The sequence below is a fragment of the Cloeon dipterum genome, chromosome 1, assembly GCF_949628265.1.
Source record: "Cloeon dipterum chromosome 1, ieCloDipt1.1, whole genome shotgun sequence".
In the NCBI taxonomy this organism is placed as follows: domain Eukaryota; kingdom Metazoa; phylum Arthropoda; class Insecta; order Ephemeroptera; family Baetidae; genus Cloeon; species Cloeon dipterum.
In genome coordinates this window covers 19,199,133-19,221,411 of record NC_088786.1, presented here as the reverse complement: position 1 = coordinate 19,221,411, position 22,279 = coordinate 19,199,133, and the positions used below count along the sequence as shown (strand labels likewise).

The window sequence follows — 22,279 nt, the reverse complement described above, 5'->3', positions numbered from 1 at the left end:
AATCGACATTTTAATCTCTGAAAACGACCAGTAAAAATGACAATTTTTTAACTTAGAAATATCAGCCATTAAATTCCAAGGAGCTGTTATTTTCGCAACTAACAGCACTTCAGAGGTGTTCGCATTTAAATAAGAAAATTCCACGTTGGGCCATAAATTATCTTGATGGTCTAAGCGGCAACGACTGAAAATCCAGCTTCTTCGTTGAGTGGCTTGCTGATCGACGTGCTTTCCAATGAGCAGACTTCCTCTTGCTGTTGAGTTCACCCCGCTGCAGACTGCAGAGCTGACGCAACGAAAATTGAGATCGCTAACCGGCGTGGACAGTTCACAGCAGGAATTTCTCGGCGCGGAAACACTCTCGATTGTAAAAGCGCAATTATAAAACTGAATCACAACAAGAAGGAACTGCTTTGCGGTGCACCTTCCTGCTCCAAAGTAATTACTGTGAGCTGCACTTACACTTGTTAGAAATGCTAAGTACAACAAAAGCACCTGTAGCCGCCCGGCACGGAGGATCGGTCGCGATTATCTCATCTCTGGCTTCGGCTCTGGCGGGGCCGCCGCGTGGAAGGCAGCCAGCATCTCACTCAGCTTGCGCAACGCCGGCCTAGATTCATTTGCGTTCGTTCAATTGAGCAGAGGAATAAGAAAGTGCGCGCGGAGAGCTCCGTGTGGCCCAATAGGTGCGGCCAAAACAGCCCAAAGGCCAGGGCCACGATTTCAGGAAGTAGAAATTATTTTCGCACCATCAGTGAGACGCATTTTTCGCGCGCAACTTTGTCTTTAAGCCGATTGCCTCAATCGGGTCAATCGCGCGGATTTCTTTCATAACTCATTGTTTTGTACAGGATGTGAAAATAAGCAAACAACGTGATCAACATGCTCTTGAAATTTTATTGTTTCAATGTGAACAGAATATTTCAAAGGCAAACATAAATGGGTTTCATTGTCAATCAGTAGTAAACTATTTAAAAACAATAACTTCAACAAATCCACTTATATTTCTAAGATTAAAACCATTTCTAATTTTGATATGCTTAGTCCTGAGAATCAGACCTATTTAATCTCTAATACACTAAAGAGCTGAACAATTAAGATTTTGGTCCTTAAAAATAAATGTAATTCAGGTTTTCATGCTTGAAACTCGCGGTAATATCTCTATTGTGTTTTCTGGAGTTTTATTTCCACACAAAAACGGACTTTATGTGTTATTTTCAGGGTTGTGAATTCAAAACTGATGTATTTTTGAGCACGGATTTAGTCTAATTAACAAAAATTTATCTTATTTAAAAAATTCCCCAACCCTAGGTGTGTGTCGAAAACTGATCCTAATTTCACAGCCTTGTACGGCCTGATTTTTACTTTTGCCTAAAAATATTGACAGACAACTGTGCTGGCCGCCGGGAGGATTGCGATGGTGAGCGGACGCGATCCAGAATCGGAGTCTGCGAGGGCCGCTGCACGGTGACGGCTACCGACTGCGACGGGGGGCTGTTGATCCTGCGGCTTGCGTGAGGATCGTGCACCTGTTGCTCGAAGGGGTTAGGTAGGGGAATGGCTATCGTAATTGGGATGTGGTGCGTGACAAGCTGCGTGGGGTAGTTGTTCCGTTGGTACTGGTAGTAGGGCTGCGGGCTGGGTTGGAAGTACGACGGGTAGTACACCTGTTGCGGCTGCGGCTGCGGCTGTTGGGGAAAGTTGTAGACTGTCTGCGGCTGCCGCTGCTGGGGAAAGTTGTAGGCTGTCTGTGGCTGCCGCTGCGGCTCAGGGAAGGTGAATTCGCTTTGGGAAAAGGGGCTACCCGCGTACGGCTGCCGGCTGGGCACGTAGTAGTACTGCTGTTGCTGCTGCTGGGGGCTGACGAAGGGGGCGGGGCTGCCGGTCACAAAGGGATTGTTCTGGCTGGGGTTGACGTAGGTGGCCAGGCGGTTGCCGATCGAGGTCATGGGCCGGAATCCGCTGTAGTTCGGCGAGCTGACTTCTGGCTGCGGATTGCGGTTGATGATTCGCGATTCGGGCTCGAAATTTTGCTGCTTGGCTTTGCGGTCCGTGGAGGGTAGTTCGAAGGAGTTCTCCCTGTGTTCAATCCGCGTTCTGGTCCTCTTGGCGTCCCTGTTCCTGTACTCGTCGATCACGTCCTCCACGTGTCTGATTACGCTTTCCACATTGGCAATCGCGCTCTTCGCCTGCGTCGACTCGGACGGCAGTCGCGTGATTTCCGGCTGCCGTTTGTTCCTGCTGCCAGCCGCCACAGGCTTTTCTTCTTTGTCCAAAAAGCGGTCGTTCACCCTCTTGTTGACGCTGATCTCGTTGTCGCCGTAGACGATCTTCTCCTCCCACGGTGACTCGCTCGTCTTTTCCTCCTCTGTTCCATTTTCCACCCTGCTAAAGGGGGTGGCAGTGGTGCTGCTGATCTTGGTGTAAGCGCTCAGAGGGACGTATGACTCGACGCCAGCGATCACCGCGCACACGACCGACACGACCAGGACCAGCTGAAACGTAAAAACAGGATGCCAAGGCTGAATAATTTAATGTTTGTTGTTCCGTTGAGTGACTTTAATTTTTTCAATTAGTATTCCTCCTCTTCACGTTTACCTATGTGAAACAACCCACTTTGTGTACTTGAAAGCTGAAACGTTTTAATTTAAAATGAAGGAAAGCGAATTGTTACCGTTGGATCGAACATAAAAACGTGTTTCTTTCTTGTATATAAATATACATACATATTTGATTAGTTCAAACCAAACAGTGAGTAAGTAATAGCACAGAATATTAAAATTATTTAAAAGAGTTGATTTTGCGCCATCAGTAGGTCGAAAGGAGTAAGAAAAGTGTAAGAAAGGCTCAAGCCAATGCATACCTGCATATTTGCGGATTCGGCTCAGTTGACAGAGGCGAGAGGTGATGCTGCGCGTGGCGAATCTGCAAGACAAATAGCGCGTGTCGCATCTGAGAGTGAGATGAGCTAAGAATTGTTTTTCTCCCCAAAATTCTCATTAGCCAGACACGACGGTGGTGGTGACAATTTCGCAAGCAAGTGTGTTGTTCTTTTGGAAAGTAAAAGTAGCTGCGTGAGCGCCGATAATTAGAACAACTATATAAACAGCGATGGGAAGTTTCGCAGAACATTTCGGAGGCTCATCCAGGACGACAATGCCTGCATGAATGGCGCGGAAGACGACTGGCTGCCTTCTTCGTTGAAGCAAGTGCTGCTTCTGCTTGTGCAAATTGGCTGTGAAATCGCCTTAAGAAATAAGTGAGCGAAATTAATTAGCTTGGACTTCTTAGACAACTAGATTTTTTTGCGGCGTTGCAGTAGGTAAAAGTAAGCAGCAAGTTGTCACCTTGTTGTGAGACAAATTTTCACAATTTCTCACATTTTTTTGCAAAGGTGACACTCATTCTGAGCAATGTGAGCATTTCGCCTAGTGAAACTATATAGACTATAAGATTGCAAATCTCTACTCTTTTCAGGCTTAATTACATCGTTAAGTTAATTAGGATAGACCAGTTTCATGCCACATTCCACGAATAAAATACCTTTGATACGATCAACAACAGTTAATAGACATAATATAGTGCCTACAAAGCAACAAAGAGACGCAGGCACTTTGGAGTGGATATATGCAACCTGCATTGCTCTTCAATGTCACAGGTCACATAACAGTCCAAGACATTATTCCTTCAATCCCACTCGAGCTCATAAATTAAATTGGATTGATAACTACTCATGAGATTTGATAGATTTTAAGACACACAGCAGATTAATAAAAAATGAAGTTTGAGATCGGATGCTTAATAAAATAATATGGTTGCAAAGGAAAATAAAACCTTTTCTTATTCTAGCTTGGTGCTAATATTTTCATATCAATTTTCTCTCTCGCGCAGCCCCCATTAAGTTACACGAAATTTTTTTCGATTTTAAGAAGAATAATTTCACGTTAATTTTGTAGTTTAAAGGTTGTGTTTTTCTGGTAAACCATTCTGAGGAGTCAAAGTATCTGGCTGTACAAGTCTAAGACATATGCGAGATAATGTTTCTCTTTTTTATCACTTTAAGGTTCCCATTCCAATCCTAATTACGTACATTTATCTAATTTATCGTTGCCGCGTTTATTGAAATTAAAGGAAGCAACTGAAGGAAAAATTCTCGATTGCATCTTCCTTCATTGGCAACTACCAAACTTATCTAATGTACATGAAAGCAATTGTTCTTTGAAAACGACAAATACTTTGAAATTTGGACAAACATGTATTTAAGATCTTCTCAGTAAAATTTTTAATTTTTAAGTAGAAAATGTGTTGATTGTGTGATAGTACAATGTCTGAATCAACAATCAAAAACCATCTCATACGACTTAGAAATCGACTAAAACTGTATAATTTTCACGGAAAACCGTCTGCAATTCAAATCCTCAGGATTGCAATAGCAAGGAGATCTATCGAAATAAAAGAAAATATGATGAACTTTTGCTTGATCAAAAAGATTTCCTATTTTGAGTTATTAAAAATTAATTTTATTAATTCATTATAAAATAAAACGAAAACCATTAAATTAGAAAATCCGTTTATTCTCATGTACATTTGGACTAAACAAATAAAATTATCAACTAATAATAGTAGCGTGTATTCTCAGCATTCACACAAGTGCAGGCCGGAGTGAGCGCGGTGCACGCAGCGTCGGGCGCGGGGGAGGAGTGGCGATGAGATGCTCTTGATTTGACGGAGGCTGCGATGGAGTTCGGCATTGGCACACTTAATTAGGTTTCGCTGCTACAGTTCTAGCCCACCAAGTCCCTGCTTTAGAAGCCACTAAAGGTGATGTCGTGCAGGGCATGTCCACCCTGAGGCAGGGCGTACTGCTTGGCCAGCTGATCAAGCACGCTGCCACCTTGTGCGGGGGCGGGCACGGCCCTGGCGCGAGCGGGGGCCTGGTACTGAGCGGGAGCGGGGGCGGCCTGCTGGAACTGCGGCGCCGGCTGGAAGTACTGCTGGGGCTGCGGAGCTGGCGCGGCACCGGCCACCTGGATGCGGCGGGCGGGAGCGGGGGCGGCGGGGGCGGCCTGCTGGAACTGCACGGGGCCGGTCTGCGGCTGGTAGTACTGCTGGGGAGCGGGCTGCGCGCGGCGGGGGGCGGCGGCGGGACCAGCACGAGGCGAATCCTGGGACAGACGGCCGGCGGGAGCGGCACCAGGGATCTGGGCCCTAGGAGGCAGGGGGGCGGCACCGGCCACCTGCACGCGGCGAGGGGGCACGGGGGCGGCCACGCGGGGAACTTCATGCTGCTCGATCACCTGGAACAGAACAAGACCAATTTATATATGACCAAATTGGCACAAATTGCCTCGATAGTAGACATTTTACCGGTTAGTTTGCATAGTAGATTTTTGTTTTGTTAAAAATCGCAAAAATTCCTCTTTTAATTGTGGAAAACTAAAATTGACACTACATAATTGAAAATTTGTCCTCGAATTGTGAATTTAGCTTGTATATTTTCACTTTGAAAACAGCATCTTGCTCAGGCACAGACCACAAGATTTTTTCAGGGTTGGACAAAAAAGATTATTTTATTATTATTATTTTTTAATTTTAACATTTTTTGCAGAGTTTTGTTTTCTTATCAACTTCTGGTATATTATTTTATTACCAGTCAATTTTTTTTATCAATTTCTTGCTCAAGTAAATAGTTTTTTCTAAATACAAATAAGAAATCTGTGGTTGTACATATAATTGAAATTCTACTGCTTTTAATGGAGTTTTAGTTTCAAAATATTTCTCCTGCACTCAATTTCACTACAATTTTGTCTTCCCATAGCTCAAGATGAGGCTAAAGGCAAATTAATAAAACAAATTATTTTAAATCTAACTGGAAATAAGTGCATTTAGAAAGTAGTAAGAAACTAATATAAAATAGCAGTGCACTGATTTAAAAAAAAACTTGCAGGTTTTTTGCAGCCCTGTTTTTTAAGAACTTCAATAAATAAGACTTTCCTGATCTATAGCTATCAAATTTTCAACCTTTTAAATGTGTTTTTTTTTCCGAGATCACAATTAAAATCCAGGCGGATGGAAAAGTAATATTTGATTTTTTTCAATGTATCGGAGATGCATACCTGGTACTGCGGCTGTTGCTGCTGCTGCTGGGCGTAGTTGATATTCTGCTGGTAGCTCGGCTGCTGGGGGGCGACGGGGGCGGAGGCGTAAATCTGCTGGGGCTGCTGCTGATACTGCTGCTGGGGCTGCTGCTGGAACTGCTGCTGGGGAGGTCTGTTCTTGGGCTTCTTGGGCCTGATTTGACGCACTGCTGCCTCCTCAGGGTACTCCTCGGTGCGGGTCTCGTCGACCAGGGTGGGTGGCGCGACGGTGATGCCCTCGCCGGACGGCTGGAAGCCGTACTTGTCGGCACCGTACACGACGGTGCGCACCTTGCCGGTGTCATCGACGAAGCCGTACTTGCCCTTCACGGTGCCGTCGGCCTGTTTGGTTTCGATCTTGAACGTGCCGTCGGCCGCTTCGAAACCGTAGGTGTAGGAACCGTCATCGTTGTGCCTAAGAGGAGAAAATTTTATTTAAAAAAATTAAATACTAATCAGAGGAGGGAAATCCATCACAATAGAGTTCAGCATAATCAGAAAATAGACTCACTTGTTGATCTGCTTAAGGATGGGCACGACGGTGGGTTTGGGAGCCTCAGTAGCTTGAGCCTGGAAGGGCTTGCCAACGGCCCTGGGGGCGGGGCGGGGGGCGGCCTGTTGCTCGGCGTAGTCGGCGTAGTCGTACTCCTGCTGGTAGCGCTGCTGCTGCTGTGCCAGGGCGCACCCGGCCAACATCAAAAGTGCCAACGCCTGCGACAGATGAGACAAATTTAAGAGCACCGGTCAACCTGGGTCATCGCGGAGGCCGACCGGGGTGGCCACGCCCAAGCGGCTTTGGGCGCAAGGCCAAGTGCAGGTCAATTTGTCCCTCAGCCCGAGATCTGATCGGATAGGACGAATAATCGGTGTCTGGGTCGCCGGCAATTCCACAGTAGAGGTGTTTTTGCGCGTGAGAGAGCAGAGAAAAGTGGCAGCCGAGGCCTTTCACTCCCGCATTTCGCCTCTCTGATAAATTAGTACACGATTGAAGGCGAAAATTATGCAATTATATGTGTTGCGTCTTATCTGCGCGCTCTGTGACGAATGAAGCTGAAAGTTTGATAGCAAGCGGAATGGACTTTTTGCCTTTGTTCCTGGTGAAATTCTTAAGTAAGCAAATGTCTTGCACTCTCTTTACACGCGGAAACAAATTTTTTACATCAAAATGATAGAAAACAGGAACCACCAGTTTAATTGTTCTATTTAGCTCGTTAGCATGATTGCTTTCAAATTACGGAGGTCAGTGTAAACTAGAATATTAACATCAATGCAACGCATATTAAAAAAATTGAAAAAATGCAGTTTTCAATCGATCATCATGGTTTTTATCGGTAATTTTTCTTCTAATTCTAATTTAATGTATTTTAACATCTGATGCGAAATATTTACTTTCGATTTTAAAGGTATGGGGAGTGTTCTTGGAAACAGTACTTAGAACTGTCCCAGTTGGAACCTAATTAAATGTGAGTGTGATTTTTACTTTATTGGTGTCGCAGCACACGCAAGAGCAATAAAGTTCGAAATGGAAAATGAAGTGTGTTTCACTCGGAGGCTGGATTATTTCCTCATTGTCACACTCACTCAGTCAGCGTCGCCTTGAAGTGCGAGCGAACCCGCCCAAGCTAGTAAATGCAGCACAACGATTTCCAACCCCGCCGAGTACAATTGTCGGTTGCCTCAGCGAGCGACTTGGGCGTGGATGTGAAATTTTGTTCAAAAGCAAAAGCAGTCACTCGATCGGATCCGACTTTTCGATCCGCGTGCTTGCCAAGGTCAGCAAGTGCAAAGCCGAACTCGCCGAGCAGGTGAATTGCCCATGGATCCAGGTCAAAATCGGCAACTTTTCATTTAGCACACCAGATGATTTGCTCGAGGAAAAAAATTTTATGTGACGCAATCGCAACATAGCCGCGACGATAACATTTTTTGTCTCTCAACGTGTGCCACTTGGAAACCAAATTGGCCTGCAATTACACAAGATTCTTTTATTCCTTTTTCTTTTATACATCAAGGAAGCGGCGTGTGCGTGAAATTTTCCATTTGCCGTGAGAGCGTTTGTCACGACTTTTGATCGCGATAAGAGAGCGAACACGCGGACGGATTAGCTTGTTTTAACTTTCCCTTCGGCAAAATTGTTATTGATTTTGCTTTTGTCCGCCCATTAAAGCATCACAACCTGCGTTTCGGAAGATTGCACAAGGCGAAAGTGGTTCGCTGACCCGACAATACAAGCAGTGCAGAATGTCTAAATTTGGAAAAAAAAGTTATGCATTTTTAGCATTTCGATATTTATATTACGACACAGAAGTTCCCCAGATAATGCAAACTCATAAACACTATTTCAAGCACTTAATGTTCAATTAATAAATATAAAAAATCATTACCACAATTTGAGAGGAAAACCAAAAGAATAAAAAATTATTAAAAAATAGGATACGTAAAAAATTATTAATTAAATTTGAATTTAAATAACGTGTTAAACTCCAAAAAACTTATGTCTATGCTGTGCAAATATATTTGATTATAAAACTTTAAAATTATAATTTAATCTTCAAAAAATTTTATACTTTGAAAACAAAAAGCACCAAATCTTGGCTACAGTACTCACCAGTCTCATGTTTGAATGCAGCAGCAGCAACTATCTATAGGCCGGTGGCAGACTTTGCGCACACCTTATATCAGAAAAGGAGCCGCGGCGGTGCGTTTTGCAGCTGGCGGGGGAGGGGGTGCAACTGAATGGGTGGAGCGCCGACGGCCGCGATCTCGCCGCTGCTGAAAAGTCGATCTGGCACCGGCAGTAGTGTGAGGTAACAACAAAACCAACCTGATCAATGTCTCACGATCGAAAAACGTGTTGACGTTTCTTTTGTGAAAATGGACACGCAAAATTGATTGCGTGTTATTTATTTTTATAGAATATTTTTTAGCATCACAAGCCAATTCAGAGTAGCCGCTCGCTCAGCTGATAATCGTAAAGCTATCACTTGAAAAAATGGGTTCACAAAAAAACTGAACACAAATAAATCAGAGGAGAGAAGCCAGTTTTAACTTCTGTTTCCAGTTCGTATTTGTCTCTTGAATTCATTCAAATCAAGACGTAGCTGGTTAAACTGTCTAAATTGAGTTACTAAAATAATAATTTATTCTTTATCATTGGTTCCAGGACCAAGTTCAACCTGTCTTGTGCCACATAGTTGCGTTAGTTTGGTGCCAAAATTGCAATAAAAATATTTTGCAATCAATAAACTTATCCACAGCCAAAACACCCGCACATTTTGTTTTATTTCAAAAATTTCAACTATGAGAAGTCAAACCGACAACTCAACATTTTAAGTTTTTTCTATTTTATATTTAAAATTTAAATCCCAATTTTTTAGTTTTGACCCCAATTTGACATTATCTACAGGGCTATATTTAATTGACACGTTATTTATCATTTCTTGACTCGTCTTCCTGAAGAAAATGGGACGCGTTTGCAGAGATCTATTGAGACGACATTTGAATTTTTTACTCAAAATAAGCTTGTCGGTGTTTCTTTTAATTTATCCAAAATGAAAAGTAGCAATGTACTCGTGAGGAATTGGAAACTTTAGACGTTAAGAAAACGATTGAAAAAATGCTCTTAAATAAATGATATTAAAAATGGTTTAATGTTGGTGTAAATCAATTTGGTCATTTTTGGTCTTAAATTTAAAATTGAAAAAAACATAACCTTTTTTCTTCCAAAGAGTCTCTAATAATAAGCGACAAATTAAAATAAACAACTGTCTTCAAATCTCAGGCCTCGAACATAAAATTATTTAAAAATATTCAATAGGAAGAAACTTTCTTTACAGTCCAAGTTTATTAGTCATCGCACAAATTTAAATCAAATCGGATCGCCTTGTAAGAGCATCAGGTAATTCAATACAATAAATAAATTTATGGCTTTGTAGAAAACGTAACAGCCGCGCTGACCACTTTTTCTGCGTCGAGATCAATACCTGCGTTGATGTATAGCGCGCGTTGCTCTCTTTGAGCAGCATTTAAGCAGCGATCTGGGTCTTCCATCGCAACTGAATATTAACGAGTGAGCCACTGCGAGCGGTTGCATCATAACGCGGCTTGCCGGTCGACGTTCGGACGAAGCTTTTATGTAATTGGGATGAAAGAAAAAGCAAGCAACTATATGCACAATTATGCTGCGTGTGATTTCTAATTGCGGTACCGGCATTGCCACAAATCAACTCGTCGAATCTCATTTGCGCACACGTGCCATCGGGGTCTGTTCCTCCATTGTGCGTTTTCACCTCTCGTGGCGAAATCCATCTAGTTATTTTTAGGAATTGTTTGTGTGCTTTCAATTAGTTGACAACGGAGGCGCGAAGCGAAAACCTTCTCACGTGGAACGTTCCCAGTGCAGAAACAAAAGCTCTGCGATTGAAACAATTGACTTCGAATTACGTTATCAAGCATCAAGGCTGAGATCAGTAAAGCGCGAGCCATTCAGAAAATCAACCAAAATGGCTTTTAAGAATATTTTTATTATTTATTCATAGACGAAAATACGCAAACTTGCAATAGAATGACTCGGAGATTAAAATTAGCACGAGGTCAAGTATACACAATTAGATTAAAACCCGAAATCAGTATTATTTACTAGAGGATTATGTATGAAATATTCAAAGCTGATTTTAAACTAGAGAGGGGAACCGGGGCGGGTTTTTCATCCTGACCACGTCCCATTTTTTTCTCGGGTTCGTCACTGTCCCTGTCTCTGTTAGATCTTAAACTTGTCCCTGATTAGTCCCCCCCCTCGACACTCCCCAGATTCGTAATTTTTCAATGTTCTACTTTTAAAATTAGCCATTTTTTGTCAGTAAATAACAATTGTATGTAAATTGTAAACCTCGCAAAAGTGCTTACTTTAAAAAAAGGTCGGCGGAAACAATGACTTTTTACTATTTGACATCATAAAATTTGGGTGTTTGTTTAGCGATGCGCAATTTTACCGCAACCAGTGACGTTTTACTACTGTAGTAAAAAGTTACTGTTTGCGCCGACCTTTTTTTTAAAAAAAAAAAGTGAGCACTTTTGCGAGGTTTACAATTTACATACAATTGTTATTTACTGACAAAAATTTCTAATTTTAAAAGTTAAGTAGAAAATTGAAAAAATACGAATCTGGTGAGAGGTCGAGGGGGGACTTAACAGGGACAAGGTTAAGAGCTAACATGGACAGGGACGGGATTATTTTTTCTGGGACGGGACAGGGACGGCCGGGATGAAAAAACCCGTCCCGGTTCCCCTCTCTATTTAGAGCATTTAATTAGTTTGCGATTTCTGATACGATCAGTTTCACAAAAAAGCAGTAAATTCGTTTAAAATTTGAAAACCGTCGAAAACGACATTTTTTGCAGTGGAAGAAGATTGCTCGGAATAACCCATCTAGATCTCTGTTTTTTAGTTCTTTCTCTTACAATACATTTATTTTACTACTTTTAATTCACTTAAGCTATACACATTCCAGAGTCTCGACATCCAGATGTATATGTATGTAGTGTGTTGTAATGTTTATTGATTCTCGTTGTAAATAGGCAAATTGATCTATTCTTTATTCTAAAATGTCCTTTGTGGGTAAATGTATCATTGTTAGTGGAGTCGATTGTTTGTGGAACCTAGCAACAGTTTATCCCCACATTATGCCGTAATCAAATCAGCAGACCTCGAAACATTAAACAGTTTTCCAATTACTTTTTCTCTTGATTCGATTCGTCTCATCTCAATCTTTATCCAATGATGAAAAAATTGTGAGATTGATTAACCTCCTGGTGAAATAGATCGTAATTTTCCATAAGGACACAGTGCTTACCACTAGATAAATTAAGAGCTGATTTTCTAGAAGAAATTTAAACGGCAACCTAGGAAAGTTTTAGCTCTTCCCAATTTTTCAGAGAGATTCTAAGTACATTTCCCAACTTTTCTGTACATATTTACTTTAAACATAGTAGCAATCGATCAAGCATTAATTATTGAGACTCCTTATAGGCTCAACAGGGTCAATTACGGGCTAAATGGGGTGAAAAGCCGCAAAAGGACGTCATGTTTGTCACTGGTTTTGCAGAGAAATCGGACAGAAACTGGCACACATACTCATATTCAGCAGCGATATTATACAATATATTGTTAATAATATCAACAACTGCTGGCGCAGGCAGTCGAGATTGTTGTCACACTCGAGAGCGTGGCGCGATTATTTTATGCCGAGTAAAAAATGATTTTTGTGCCGCGGATAAGTAAAAGCGGAGGCGCAGTGGCGCGTGTCGACCGACAGTCCTTTTATTTCCTGCATTATTGGTTCGTATATGCATATATGACGAATTTAATTCTCTCACTTGAGGGCGTGAACCGGATTCAACTTTTCCTGAGAGTCGAGCAGGCCTGCAATTACGTCCGCAATTTCCGCGGAATTGTGTCCTGAGACGCCCATGCAGACGTGGGGTTTTTCTTTTTGCTCTCGCTCGATCGAAAGAGAAAGATCGGAATCCACCTCTTGGCCTTGGAAAACTCGAAAGGAAGGATAAAAGACAACTGCAAACGGCTTTTCAGTCCTCTCTTTGAGCATTGTTTCATTTCATTTGTCTCGTGCGTGATAAAAAGGAATACGAGCTAAACGAAGCGTGTGGTTTAGACTGATAAAATATTGAAAGCAAATCAGTTTAAGTAAAATAATTATAAAAAACGCTTGCAGCGTATGCAACCAGAGTGGCAGAGCAATGTGGCATATTGCAGAATCTCTAGGAAGCATGTGAGATTCTTTTTTATCTCTGCGCGTAATAATTTATTTGTGAATATGATACACACAGCTGTCATTTTAAATTAATAAATTTCATGGAACATTACTGTTGAACATAAAAATCAAATTGCCAAATCAACCTACTGGGTTGAAAACGTTGTATTATTAGCTTACAAATTTGTCCTTTTAGTAAATTTTTTATATTTTCTTCCTTTTCCAGGTGATTCTGATTCAAGGTTGGAAATAGGTAATTTGATTGAAACTTGGTGTGTTGATTGCGTCTTGTATGATATAAAACAACCAACAATATTTCATTTTTTTCAGAAAAGAAAAAATACGTAACTCACAGGGTCACAAAAAATTGCAGGTTTAAAAAAATAAACGCCATACTTGCTTCAAATCCGAATATCTCTAGACTTTCAGAAGTATAAATTAAACAAACTTGACGCTATTTGACAGCTAATTATGTTGAGGAACAAAATCGGCAATAATTAGAGTCTAGGCAAAAGGTCCAGCTCAATTAAGTTTGGCAGGTAACCTACAATCATCGCCAGATATTGAAGGCTCATATAATTATTAGAAGATATTTTAATTTTCATATTGAGTCAAGTAAAATATTTTGGCGGATAGCATTTGTTATATGTTTTCGAGATTTATTAATTGAAAAAGCTTTAAAAAAACAAAGTTTTTACCATAAACAGGCAAAATTTAAATTTCAAAAATTCTAGACAGTAAAAGTCCTTGAAAATCTCAGATCTCGATCCTAATGTTTATTCCCATCACAACCTTGAATCTGAGATCATTGTTACTATATGTCTTAAACTCTTCACTTTTGATTTTTGTTATTGGCTTTCAGGGCTATGGGCATAGTATCGAGAAATCCTCAGGTTAGACTGCGTAATAATGACATAATATTCTAAAGATCTATACAAAAAATTGACATCTGCTTTATTTCCATAGATAATCAATTCAATTGATCGATCTCAAGGGTAAATACCTAAGAAGTAAGTATGAATTATTTACATTATCTCTGTAATATTCACAAAATTGCAAATCGTGACAGTCATTATTTTTATTGAAACAAATTATATACTGGGCGACACAAGTCAGTAGAGTTATTATATAAGTTTTAAGTTTTTTTTAAGAACATATAGAATCATTTATACATCAACAAAGGAGACGGTAAATCATGTTATAATTAAAAAAGATTATTTAAAATGAATTAAAGAGTAAATTTTATTGTATTTTATATAGCTCTCTAATCAACTAGGGTGAAGTCTTGTAATCCATTTACCAATTAAGAATGTAACCAACCTCAAGTGGAAATATGTTTACAATTAAATTTTATGCATTTAAACTAAAAAGCGTTATTACTAATTGTATATGACAGCTTTTAATTTGCATAGTTTTCTTAGCCCTTTATTTAACATTTTTGCCTTCTCGTTATTTAGCAAAACAAATCAATTTTCGGACTTGTTAGATTTAATTTAATTGTTACTGTATCACGTGCAAATCACGTTGGCTTCTGGAAATTTTCTCGCCCCACCCCGGACGCATTACAGAAATGAATCACGCGGTTTCACGCGTGAAAAGTATAGCATAAAGCGATGCTACGACATCTCATCGGAAGGAACAAAAAACATCTGCATTCTTGCAGGCGGCCGAAAAGTGCCGCCGAGCACGCATTCATTGCCTTGAAAATGGTGAACCAGATCGGCAGCCTTGTCGCACGCTGGCCTTGCCGACGGCGGCGAAAAAAGAGGCCCCTGCCCTGCCCGGCAGATCTCGCGGGCAATTGTGTGCTTCCTGAATGTGTCTCAGCCCGCCATTTCCTCGTGCCCATTTTCGGCAGGTGTGTTTCCCCTCAACCAGAGGCAGAGCAAAAGAGATGGTTATGGCGGGCGCGGGCAGAGATGTTGCGGCAAGAGCGAAAGTGTTGCTGCGCGGCGCGGTTTGCAAATGAAATGCGATATATGTGTACTGCTGTTTGAACTCGTTTCTTTTTGCACAAGAATATCTGGTGTGAGTGTGCGGTTATCTAACGAGCACAAAAAATATTATGCTGATCTTCAGATAAATAAATAAACATATTTTACAACACTTGTCTCATGAAGATAATAAAAAAAACTTATGGAGCGTTTGCCAAAACACGTACGAAATAATGGGCTTTCATTTCTCGAGGGGAATAAATAAAAGATGTCAGACAAAAATGATTTTGCCTATTTATTTATTTATTTAATAGATAGTACTGAGTTGAAATCATGTGAAAAATACAATTGTCATGATAATCAATTGCTATAGTCTATTGGACTTAAGCTATGTTTGAAATTTAAATTCATTTTTTTTAACTGAATTTCCAGCAAGAAATATATTTAGCAATCAAGGCATTTAAATGTTACAATTTATAATTTTATTTTAACGAATTATAGAAGGAAAATGATTTTTTGAAGCTCAACATTGCACTTTATAACGTTTTTCTCTGTAAAAGTGTATTTAGAAAACATTTTCTTAATATCGCAACTAAATTAGACAATATTCAGGAACTAATTTAATTTCTTTCTTGCTGAGCAGAACCGTTTTAATTTCCCCTTGACTTTCGTCTCCAAAAAACGGAGCATAATAATATTCCAATAATAGACAGGGGAAGGCCAAACAAATAAAACGGCGAATATCAAGCAATGGCTCTACATTTCGCAAGAGGTGCGTGCTTGCCACCGTTCGGGGGATGACCTCAGCGAGAGGAGGGATGAGGTGCGGCAGCGGTGTCGCCAGGTCTTGTTTCCCGGTCCACTTGCGGTGATCCTTGAGCTGCAGGGTAGGAAGGAGTCGCCCCCTATAAAAGCAGGTGCCCCTCCGCGGGCGCTCCGTTCTTGCTCGTCGTCCTCACACACAAACACACCGACCGCTTTCAATACACACGCATCCGACATGCACGCCGCTCTCATCGTGAGTATAATTTTGAGCTTTTCACTTTTGGACTCCATTTTACCACTTGTTATCATGAATTTTTTTTAAATCCTATCTTGGAAACCAGTTCATTATTTAACATAAATTGAATTTTGCATTTATATTGTAATATGGTAGAGTTTTTGTTTATTGCAAGGAAAGGGAAGAAAATTAGATTTTATTTAAACAAAGAGATCATCTAATTCCAAGTAATAAAAATTTTGGTTAACCTGTTAGAGACCCCCAAACCAAAATTCTACATCAAACTAAATTCGAATCCATTCATATTCAGAGTTAATTTAGCATTTTTCTACGTTTTATAATTTCTCCACTAATTACTGTGAGTAAATTTTAATTTGTTTTAATATGAATGACATGAAAGTAATAATTTATTTATTCTATTGCTTAATTTTAAAAAAAAATTCTGAACATATTGAGACTTTCACAAATTGACCTCATTATAAGGAAAATCCGGTTAAGTTTAAAAAAAAATACCCGTCAAACTTTGTAGTGTATTGCGTTTCAAACAGTGCTCATTCAACTAAATCAAGTTTAGCATAATATCATAAGAAGGAAATCGATTTATTTGCCACTTTGGTCGATAGGAACACACCCATGATTTAAAGTTTGGCCGTCTTCCAGGAGCTTTCTCACCAAACAAATATATTCGCCACTCTCATGTGATAATTTCGAGCCCACTGCGTTTGAATTTAAGTGGCCTAAAACATTTCTCCTTGCTTGTCACGACTTTTTACCCAAAACGATAAATTACAACGCTTCCACGCGCAAAAACGCACTGTTTATCTCACGCAGCGTGGCGAGAAGGGTGACGCAAAATTAATTTCTTTCGCGCGTTCATCTCGCCGCGGTGACGCAACTTAAATACGCTCACGTCTAGTAGTTGCATGTCAATTAATATGTTTGCCTTATTTAAATAGGCTGGTTGAATCGAACAGACTCGTTTTTCAGCAGTTGTGACACTCGCTCTCTCGGTGGGAGCACGCAAAGGTATGCCTTTCGGAGAGGCGTACGATTAATATGCAAGCGGGCAGGTTCAGGGCAGGCCGGACACCAAATAAGAGCCGCGGGGAAAGCGATTAAGTAATAGTAATTTTATTGTGTCCCACATTTATTTACTCGCTCCGTTGCGCGGACAACGAGAAAATCTCTACGCTTCAACGGCGGCATTGACATTGCACTCAATGAATATTTTACTTATCTAAAAAACTGCATTTTATAATATGTACTAGTTACACAAGTCTTCTTACAACATTGATTGCAATCAACAACCAATTACCTCTCAATGATTTCTCGGAAACACGTTCTTCTTGTTCCATACATTCCCAATAGAGATGATTTACATTTATAAATTGTAATTCTGTTATAATTAATTTTTTCCACTCACACTAAATAAATTTTGTATTTCGGCAGGTTTTCGCCAGTATGGCGGCTGTGGTGCTCGGCTTGAGCCCCAGCACAACTCCCGTGCCCATCCTGAAGCAGATCAACCGTCACAACGACGACGGATCCTACAGCTACGGCTACGAGGGCGCTGACGGAAGCTTCAAGATCGAGACCAAGTACACAACCGGTGAGGTCTACGGCAAGTACGGATACATCGACAGCGACGGAGAGCGTCGCGAGATTGAGTATGGAGCCAGCAAGCGCGGATTCGAGCCCGCCGGAACTGGCATCAACGTGCCCCCCGTTTCCGTCGGCTCCTCTGCCAACCAGGTATGAACTCGGATATTATTTTAGTAAGATCTTAGATAGGAAAATAAATCTATAGATAGATAAATATAAATTTTTCAAAATTGTAATGAAAAAATATGAGAATGATAACAACATTTTCTGCGCACCGGTAAGAATTGATAACAAATTTTTCCTGCGCATTTTATTATGGTTTCAAAACTAACGGTGTCATATTGGAAAAATTAAGTATTTAGACCTAGAGATATATATATTTTTATTGAAAAGCCTTATAAAAACGTTGATATACCAGAGAAGTCTTTATTTCTTAAATTTTCTTAAATTAAAAAAAAATCTTGCATCTCAATCAGGTTGACAACTCTGACGACTACGACGATGGCTCTTACCGCGAGGACCCCCGCATCTACAACGAGTATGAGCCCCAGTACACTGGCAACAACCCCAATCCTGCCAACCGCCGCCTCGCCCCCGCCTCCACCGCCGTGTTTGGCGCTAGGCCTGTCGCCGCTGCTCCCGCTCCTGCCCCCGCGAGGGCCGTTCCCCAGCAGCAGCCCGTCTACCAGCAGAGGGTGTACTCAGCCCCTGCCGCCCCCGTGGCTGCCGTCAACCCCCATGCTGGACACAACCCCTTCTACGGCCACCCTGCCACCAACCTGAACCTGAACACCGGCTCATACTCCATCTCTTACTCCGGTTGAGAGAAAGCCTCCCTCGCTGACACCCCCAAACTCTACTCTCTGTGATCTCCCTGCTCGTAACCCCCCCCCTCACGCACGGGGGCACCGCTATCCCACAGCATCACCTCACACACGCTCTCGAAGAGCAGCTATACTTTGCCACGAGGGTTAATTCCGCCTTCTAGTCTCTCAGCGCCAGAGATTCCAGCACACAAAATGATTAATCGCTCCTTCGTTCTAGACACAACCAACAGCGGTGCTCTCGCCACGACTTCTTCAGGCGTGGCCAGCTATTTTATTTTTGTACTGGAGAACGTGTAAATAAATCAAAATGATTTTAAAATATTTGCTCTTTCGCTTGCCAACACCCCATCGTCTTGAATTATGAACACTTCAATAATTTAACTACCGTTGAGGACCCCATTTTCTTATTATGCTTATTTGAATGAAAATCATACTTAGCCAGTAGCCACTACGTTTACTGTGATTTTAAAGTTAGACAATTATTAAAAACAAAATTAAAATAGTAAAATTACATAAAAATTATATTTTACTTCAATTATTTAGTTCTGTTACTATTAGGGCTGTGAATTTTCCACGATCGGCTTTTTCCTTCTTTACGTTCTATTGTCATAGAAAGAATTTTTCCAACTTTTTTACGACTGAAGGTTAATTATTGAAGAGGATAACAATATTTTAAAAGATTCGTTTTAATTTTATAGCTATATACAAAAATGATATTTACAAAACTATCTTCCCAATGCAATCGTCCCATACATACTGCCTGTCAAACTTTCCTCTGAAAATTGGCGGTCTCTGCTGAACATCACTTGAATTACCTCAAGGGTTAACTGCAACAATGTATTTTTAGTTTTAATTTCGCGTTTCATTGAATGTTTTTCACACTCACTGCAAACAAAACTGGAGCCATCAGAAGGTAAATGCAGTTCTGGAAGCCGACTTGTTCTAAAACGACGCCCGACACATCAGAGCCGAAGATAGAGCCGACAACATAGGCGACACTCAAGACACATCCCACGATCCAGACGAGTGTATTGCGGGGCTCGACCTCAGCTTGACTGAAATTATCGTCAAATAAGTCATTAAGCTAAAAAAGCTGTTATCAATCGCGTTCTTACACAATCAAAGTCAATGCTGAACTAACTGAGACAAAAACTGATGAAAAACCAACACCGATTGCGATGATCCCCATCAAACAAACTGGTCCGGTCCTGCAGAAAAAATAATAAACTATAATAGAAAAAATATTGATTGATACGCTCACAATGGGACACTGGCGAATTCAATTGGGCCAATGAGAATCAAGCCTAATAGTAGAGAGACGAGACCCGTGATCTTCAAAATTGGGAGTGGAGCTCCGCGATGGCTAAGTAATCCCACAACAATCGCAGTCACTGACGCTGTCAAGAACAAAGCCGAAAGCGCAAAACCGATCTCGAATTTTGAGAACTGCACCTGTGCGGAAAAAAACATATATTAAATTACTTTTAATCCATTTCAAGCGCTAACCTCGTTTTGCAAAAATGGCCCAATTGTGGCGGTGATAAAGTTGAAGCACCAGGACGCAGCCAAAATTTGTGCACTGCTAATCCACGCAGCGAGCGAATTCATTCTCTGTATGTATACCTCTGCAAAGTTACTAAAAGTTAGCATTTTCTATTGAAATTAGATTTCAATAAAATTTCAAAATGTCAATTTTAATAACAAAACTGAGAAATCGATGGCTCAACCTAGAATTATTTTTATAATAAATCGTGTATGCATGCTTAAAAAACTAAAATAATTTTTTTGGTTAGAGTAGAGTTAGACAGAAAAATTAATAATATTATTGTTGACTATATATACAGCAAGAAGTTTGTTCTACAATGTGCATTAATCAAAAGGGGACCTGGCTTCAATTAAAGTTATGCCATTATCCTAAAAAATGTACAGTGCTTGACCAAGTTTTGTTTTACCAGAATTCGATTCCTATCGTCGAGCTGTGTACAGCGGAGTGTGGCACTTTTGGGGGAAACTATTGTGAATGAAGTAAGATTTGAAGAAAGGATACAGTCTCTTTACCATTTGAAAAGCAAGCTAACTTTGCAGCCACTTTACTCATACCTGGGTCAATTGTGACATATTAACTGAATCCTTACGGGAATTAAATTATGCTCCCCGTAACACAAGTTTTCAACCCACTTCAACTACAATTTAGTTACTATGTCAAATAGCGAACCTGGAATAATTTTTGTTGCATCGTCGGTGTTAATTTGAAAGTCAATATTGCGTTCCTCAGGCAAATTGGCCGGAATGACAAAGGAAGCACACATTACCGTGAGCGCAAACAGTAAGACGATGAAATTAAATTCGTTATCCTGCACAAAGGAAAATTTTAGTCCATTTCTAGCCATGTCATTTTTTTCAAATTAACCTTTATGCCGTTGAGTGATCCTAAGAACGAGCCACAAATGAGTCCAGCGCCGTAAGCCAGAATTAAGACACACTGCAATGAGGACCTGATCATGGCCTAGAATGTACCAAAGTATCGGAATATCTCACGTAGGTGGCTTTGGTCGGCTCAGAGGTGAGGAGGAACACAAAAGATGCCAGATACGTGATGGCAGTGGCGACCCCGGCGACAGCACGACACGCCAATGCGAAAACATAAAAAGCAGGGTCTTCCAAGTAGTAGTCTGCCAACCTGTGATGCGTGAGAACAGACTTAAATATACACCCAGTCTTTGACATTTTTAGATTGCTCACGAGTATATTAAAAAGGTTATGCCGATCGAGAAGATGCCATAGTGTATCATCAGTTTGGAACCAATCAATTGTACCTATAAATGATTTCAAATGAGTACGTTTCTGTAATTACAATGAGTAATTTAGTTTTATAATGTAAGAAGAGAATAATATTTACAATTCAATGCTAAGGTCAGTTGATGCGGGTTGCAAAAAAATATTTAAATTTTTAAGATATAATTTTATGCATTTCCAGAAAATAGTGTCATATTTTTTTTAAATCTGCAAACGTAGAGAATGAATATTAATTCCTACTAAGGTAGTTTCTTTTAAAATATAAATGTTTAAACCAGTGCAGCCAGTTCAAAAGAATTGGACAAAAATGAAGCAAACTAAAAAATATTGTGCCTCATCATAAAATACCATTGCAAAAAAATAAATTATATTTTAAACTATGCATTTGTTTGCCAAAATGGAGCTTCTTTTCTGTGCCAAAATTACCATAATTATATTTACAATTCAATCATCTTGATTGATAATTTTACTCACGGACAAAGTACTCCATAATTAAAGAAATCACAAACAGTATTATACTTCTAAGCTTTAGACTGATGGAATTATTGTATTTAATTTTCAAGGGAGAAAAACTAACAATTAAAAAATAGACTTTCTGCAGAAGGAATTTAATGCCCGCGTTTTTTTATTTGTCTTTTACAGAAGCCATTTTCTAGAGCAGCTATTCTTCCTCATTACGAATTGTTATAAATTAGTATTAACTACTAACCGTGCGAGGGCTGAAAAACAAAACGACTAGCGCACCAATGAGCTCTTCAACTCCAAACACTAACCCACACTGACTAGGCGTCCACTGGCGTCTATCCATCTAAAGAAAACAGGATGAGCCTGCTGTGTTAGAAGAGAGATTGAATACCTCGGCCCAGCATCCGAAGATATTCATGGTGCGGCTGGCGGCCAACATGAAGAGGACGGCGGCCAAACAAACCATCTGCACGCAGGCCGTACTTTGAGCCATTTCGTGCAAAAATTTGCTTTGTGCACGCTGCGGACTCCAGCGGTCTTCTGGAGCCGAGACTTAGAGTTACGTAACGAGCTTAGCTGAATGAGTAAAAACCTGTTTTGACGTTCTTGCTGTAACTAAAAATAGAAATAAAAAGTTCTCGGTCCGGCTTTTCCTTTTTTTATATATCTGCGTTATCGCCAGCCGTTTTCTCGTGTCGTCGCTTAGTTGGTTCATAATTTATATGCTGGTATTGAAATTACTTTTTTTC

General features: G+C 40.4%; 4 protein-coding genes across 4 annotated transcripts; 1 reads left to right on the top strand and 3 right to left on the bottom strand.

Moving 5' to 3' along the window:
* Positions 1 to 877: 877 nt before the first annotated feature.
* Positions 878 to 3,227, bottom strand: LOC135944144 (activating signal cointegrator 1 complex subunit 2 homolog). The gene is made up of 2 exons (XM_065490926.1): positions 2,864 to 3,227; positions 878 to 2,495 (listed from the first exon to the last, which is right to left on the bottom strand). Exons 1-2 carry the CDS (start codon positions 2,867 to 2,869, stop codon positions 1,362 to 1,364), a joined length of 1,140 nt encoding a protein of 379 aa, XP_065346998.1. The 5' UTR covers positions 2,870 to 3,227; the 3' UTR covers positions 878 to 1,361.
* A 1,326-nt stretch (positions 3,228 to 4,553) lies between these two features.
* On the bottom strand, positions 4,554 to 8,827 carry LOC135948008 (uncharacterized). Its single transcript, XM_065497043.1, has 4 exons — positions 8,746 to 8,827; positions 6,649 to 6,848; positions 6,117 to 6,552; positions 4,554 to 5,297 (listed from the first exon to the last, which is right to left on the bottom strand). Exons 1-4 carry the CDS (start codon positions 8,752 to 8,754, stop codon positions 4,806 to 4,808), a joined length of 1,137 nt encoding a protein of 378 aa, XP_065353115.1. The 5' UTR covers positions 8,755 to 8,827; the 3' UTR covers positions 4,554 to 4,805.
* A 6,876-nt stretch (positions 8,828 to 15,703) lies between these two features.
* On the top strand, positions 15,704 to 18,588 carry LOC135947440 (uncharacterized). Its single transcript, XM_065496319.1, has 3 exons — positions 15,704 to 15,858; positions 17,290 to 17,592; positions 17,919 to 18,588. Exons 1-3 carry the CDS (start codon positions 15,841 to 15,843, stop codon positions 18,264 to 18,266), a joined length of 669 nt encoding a protein of 222 aa, XP_065352391.1. The 5' UTR covers positions 15,704 to 15,840; the 3' UTR covers positions 18,267 to 18,588.
* Positions 18,589 to 18,937: 349 nt separating this feature from the next.
* Positions 18,938 to 22,065, bottom strand: LOC135947433 (uncharacterized). The gene is made up of 11 exons (XM_065496305.1): positions 21,922 to 22,065; positions 21,775 to 21,873; positions 21,012 to 21,085; positions 20,808 to 20,949; positions 20,680 to 20,751; positions 20,485 to 20,623; positions 19,776 to 19,894; positions 19,531 to 19,721; positions 19,385 to 19,477; positions 19,156 to 19,324; positions 18,938 to 19,096 (listed from the first exon to the last, which is right to left on the bottom strand). The coding sequence occupies exons 1-11, from the start codon at positions 22,021 to 22,023 to the stop codon at positions 18,995 to 18,997; spliced, it is 1,302 nt and encodes a 433-aa protein (XP_065352377.1). The 5' UTR covers positions 22,024 to 22,065; the 3' UTR covers positions 18,938 to 18,994.
* Between the last annotated feature and the right edge of the window lie 214 nt (positions 22,066 to 22,279).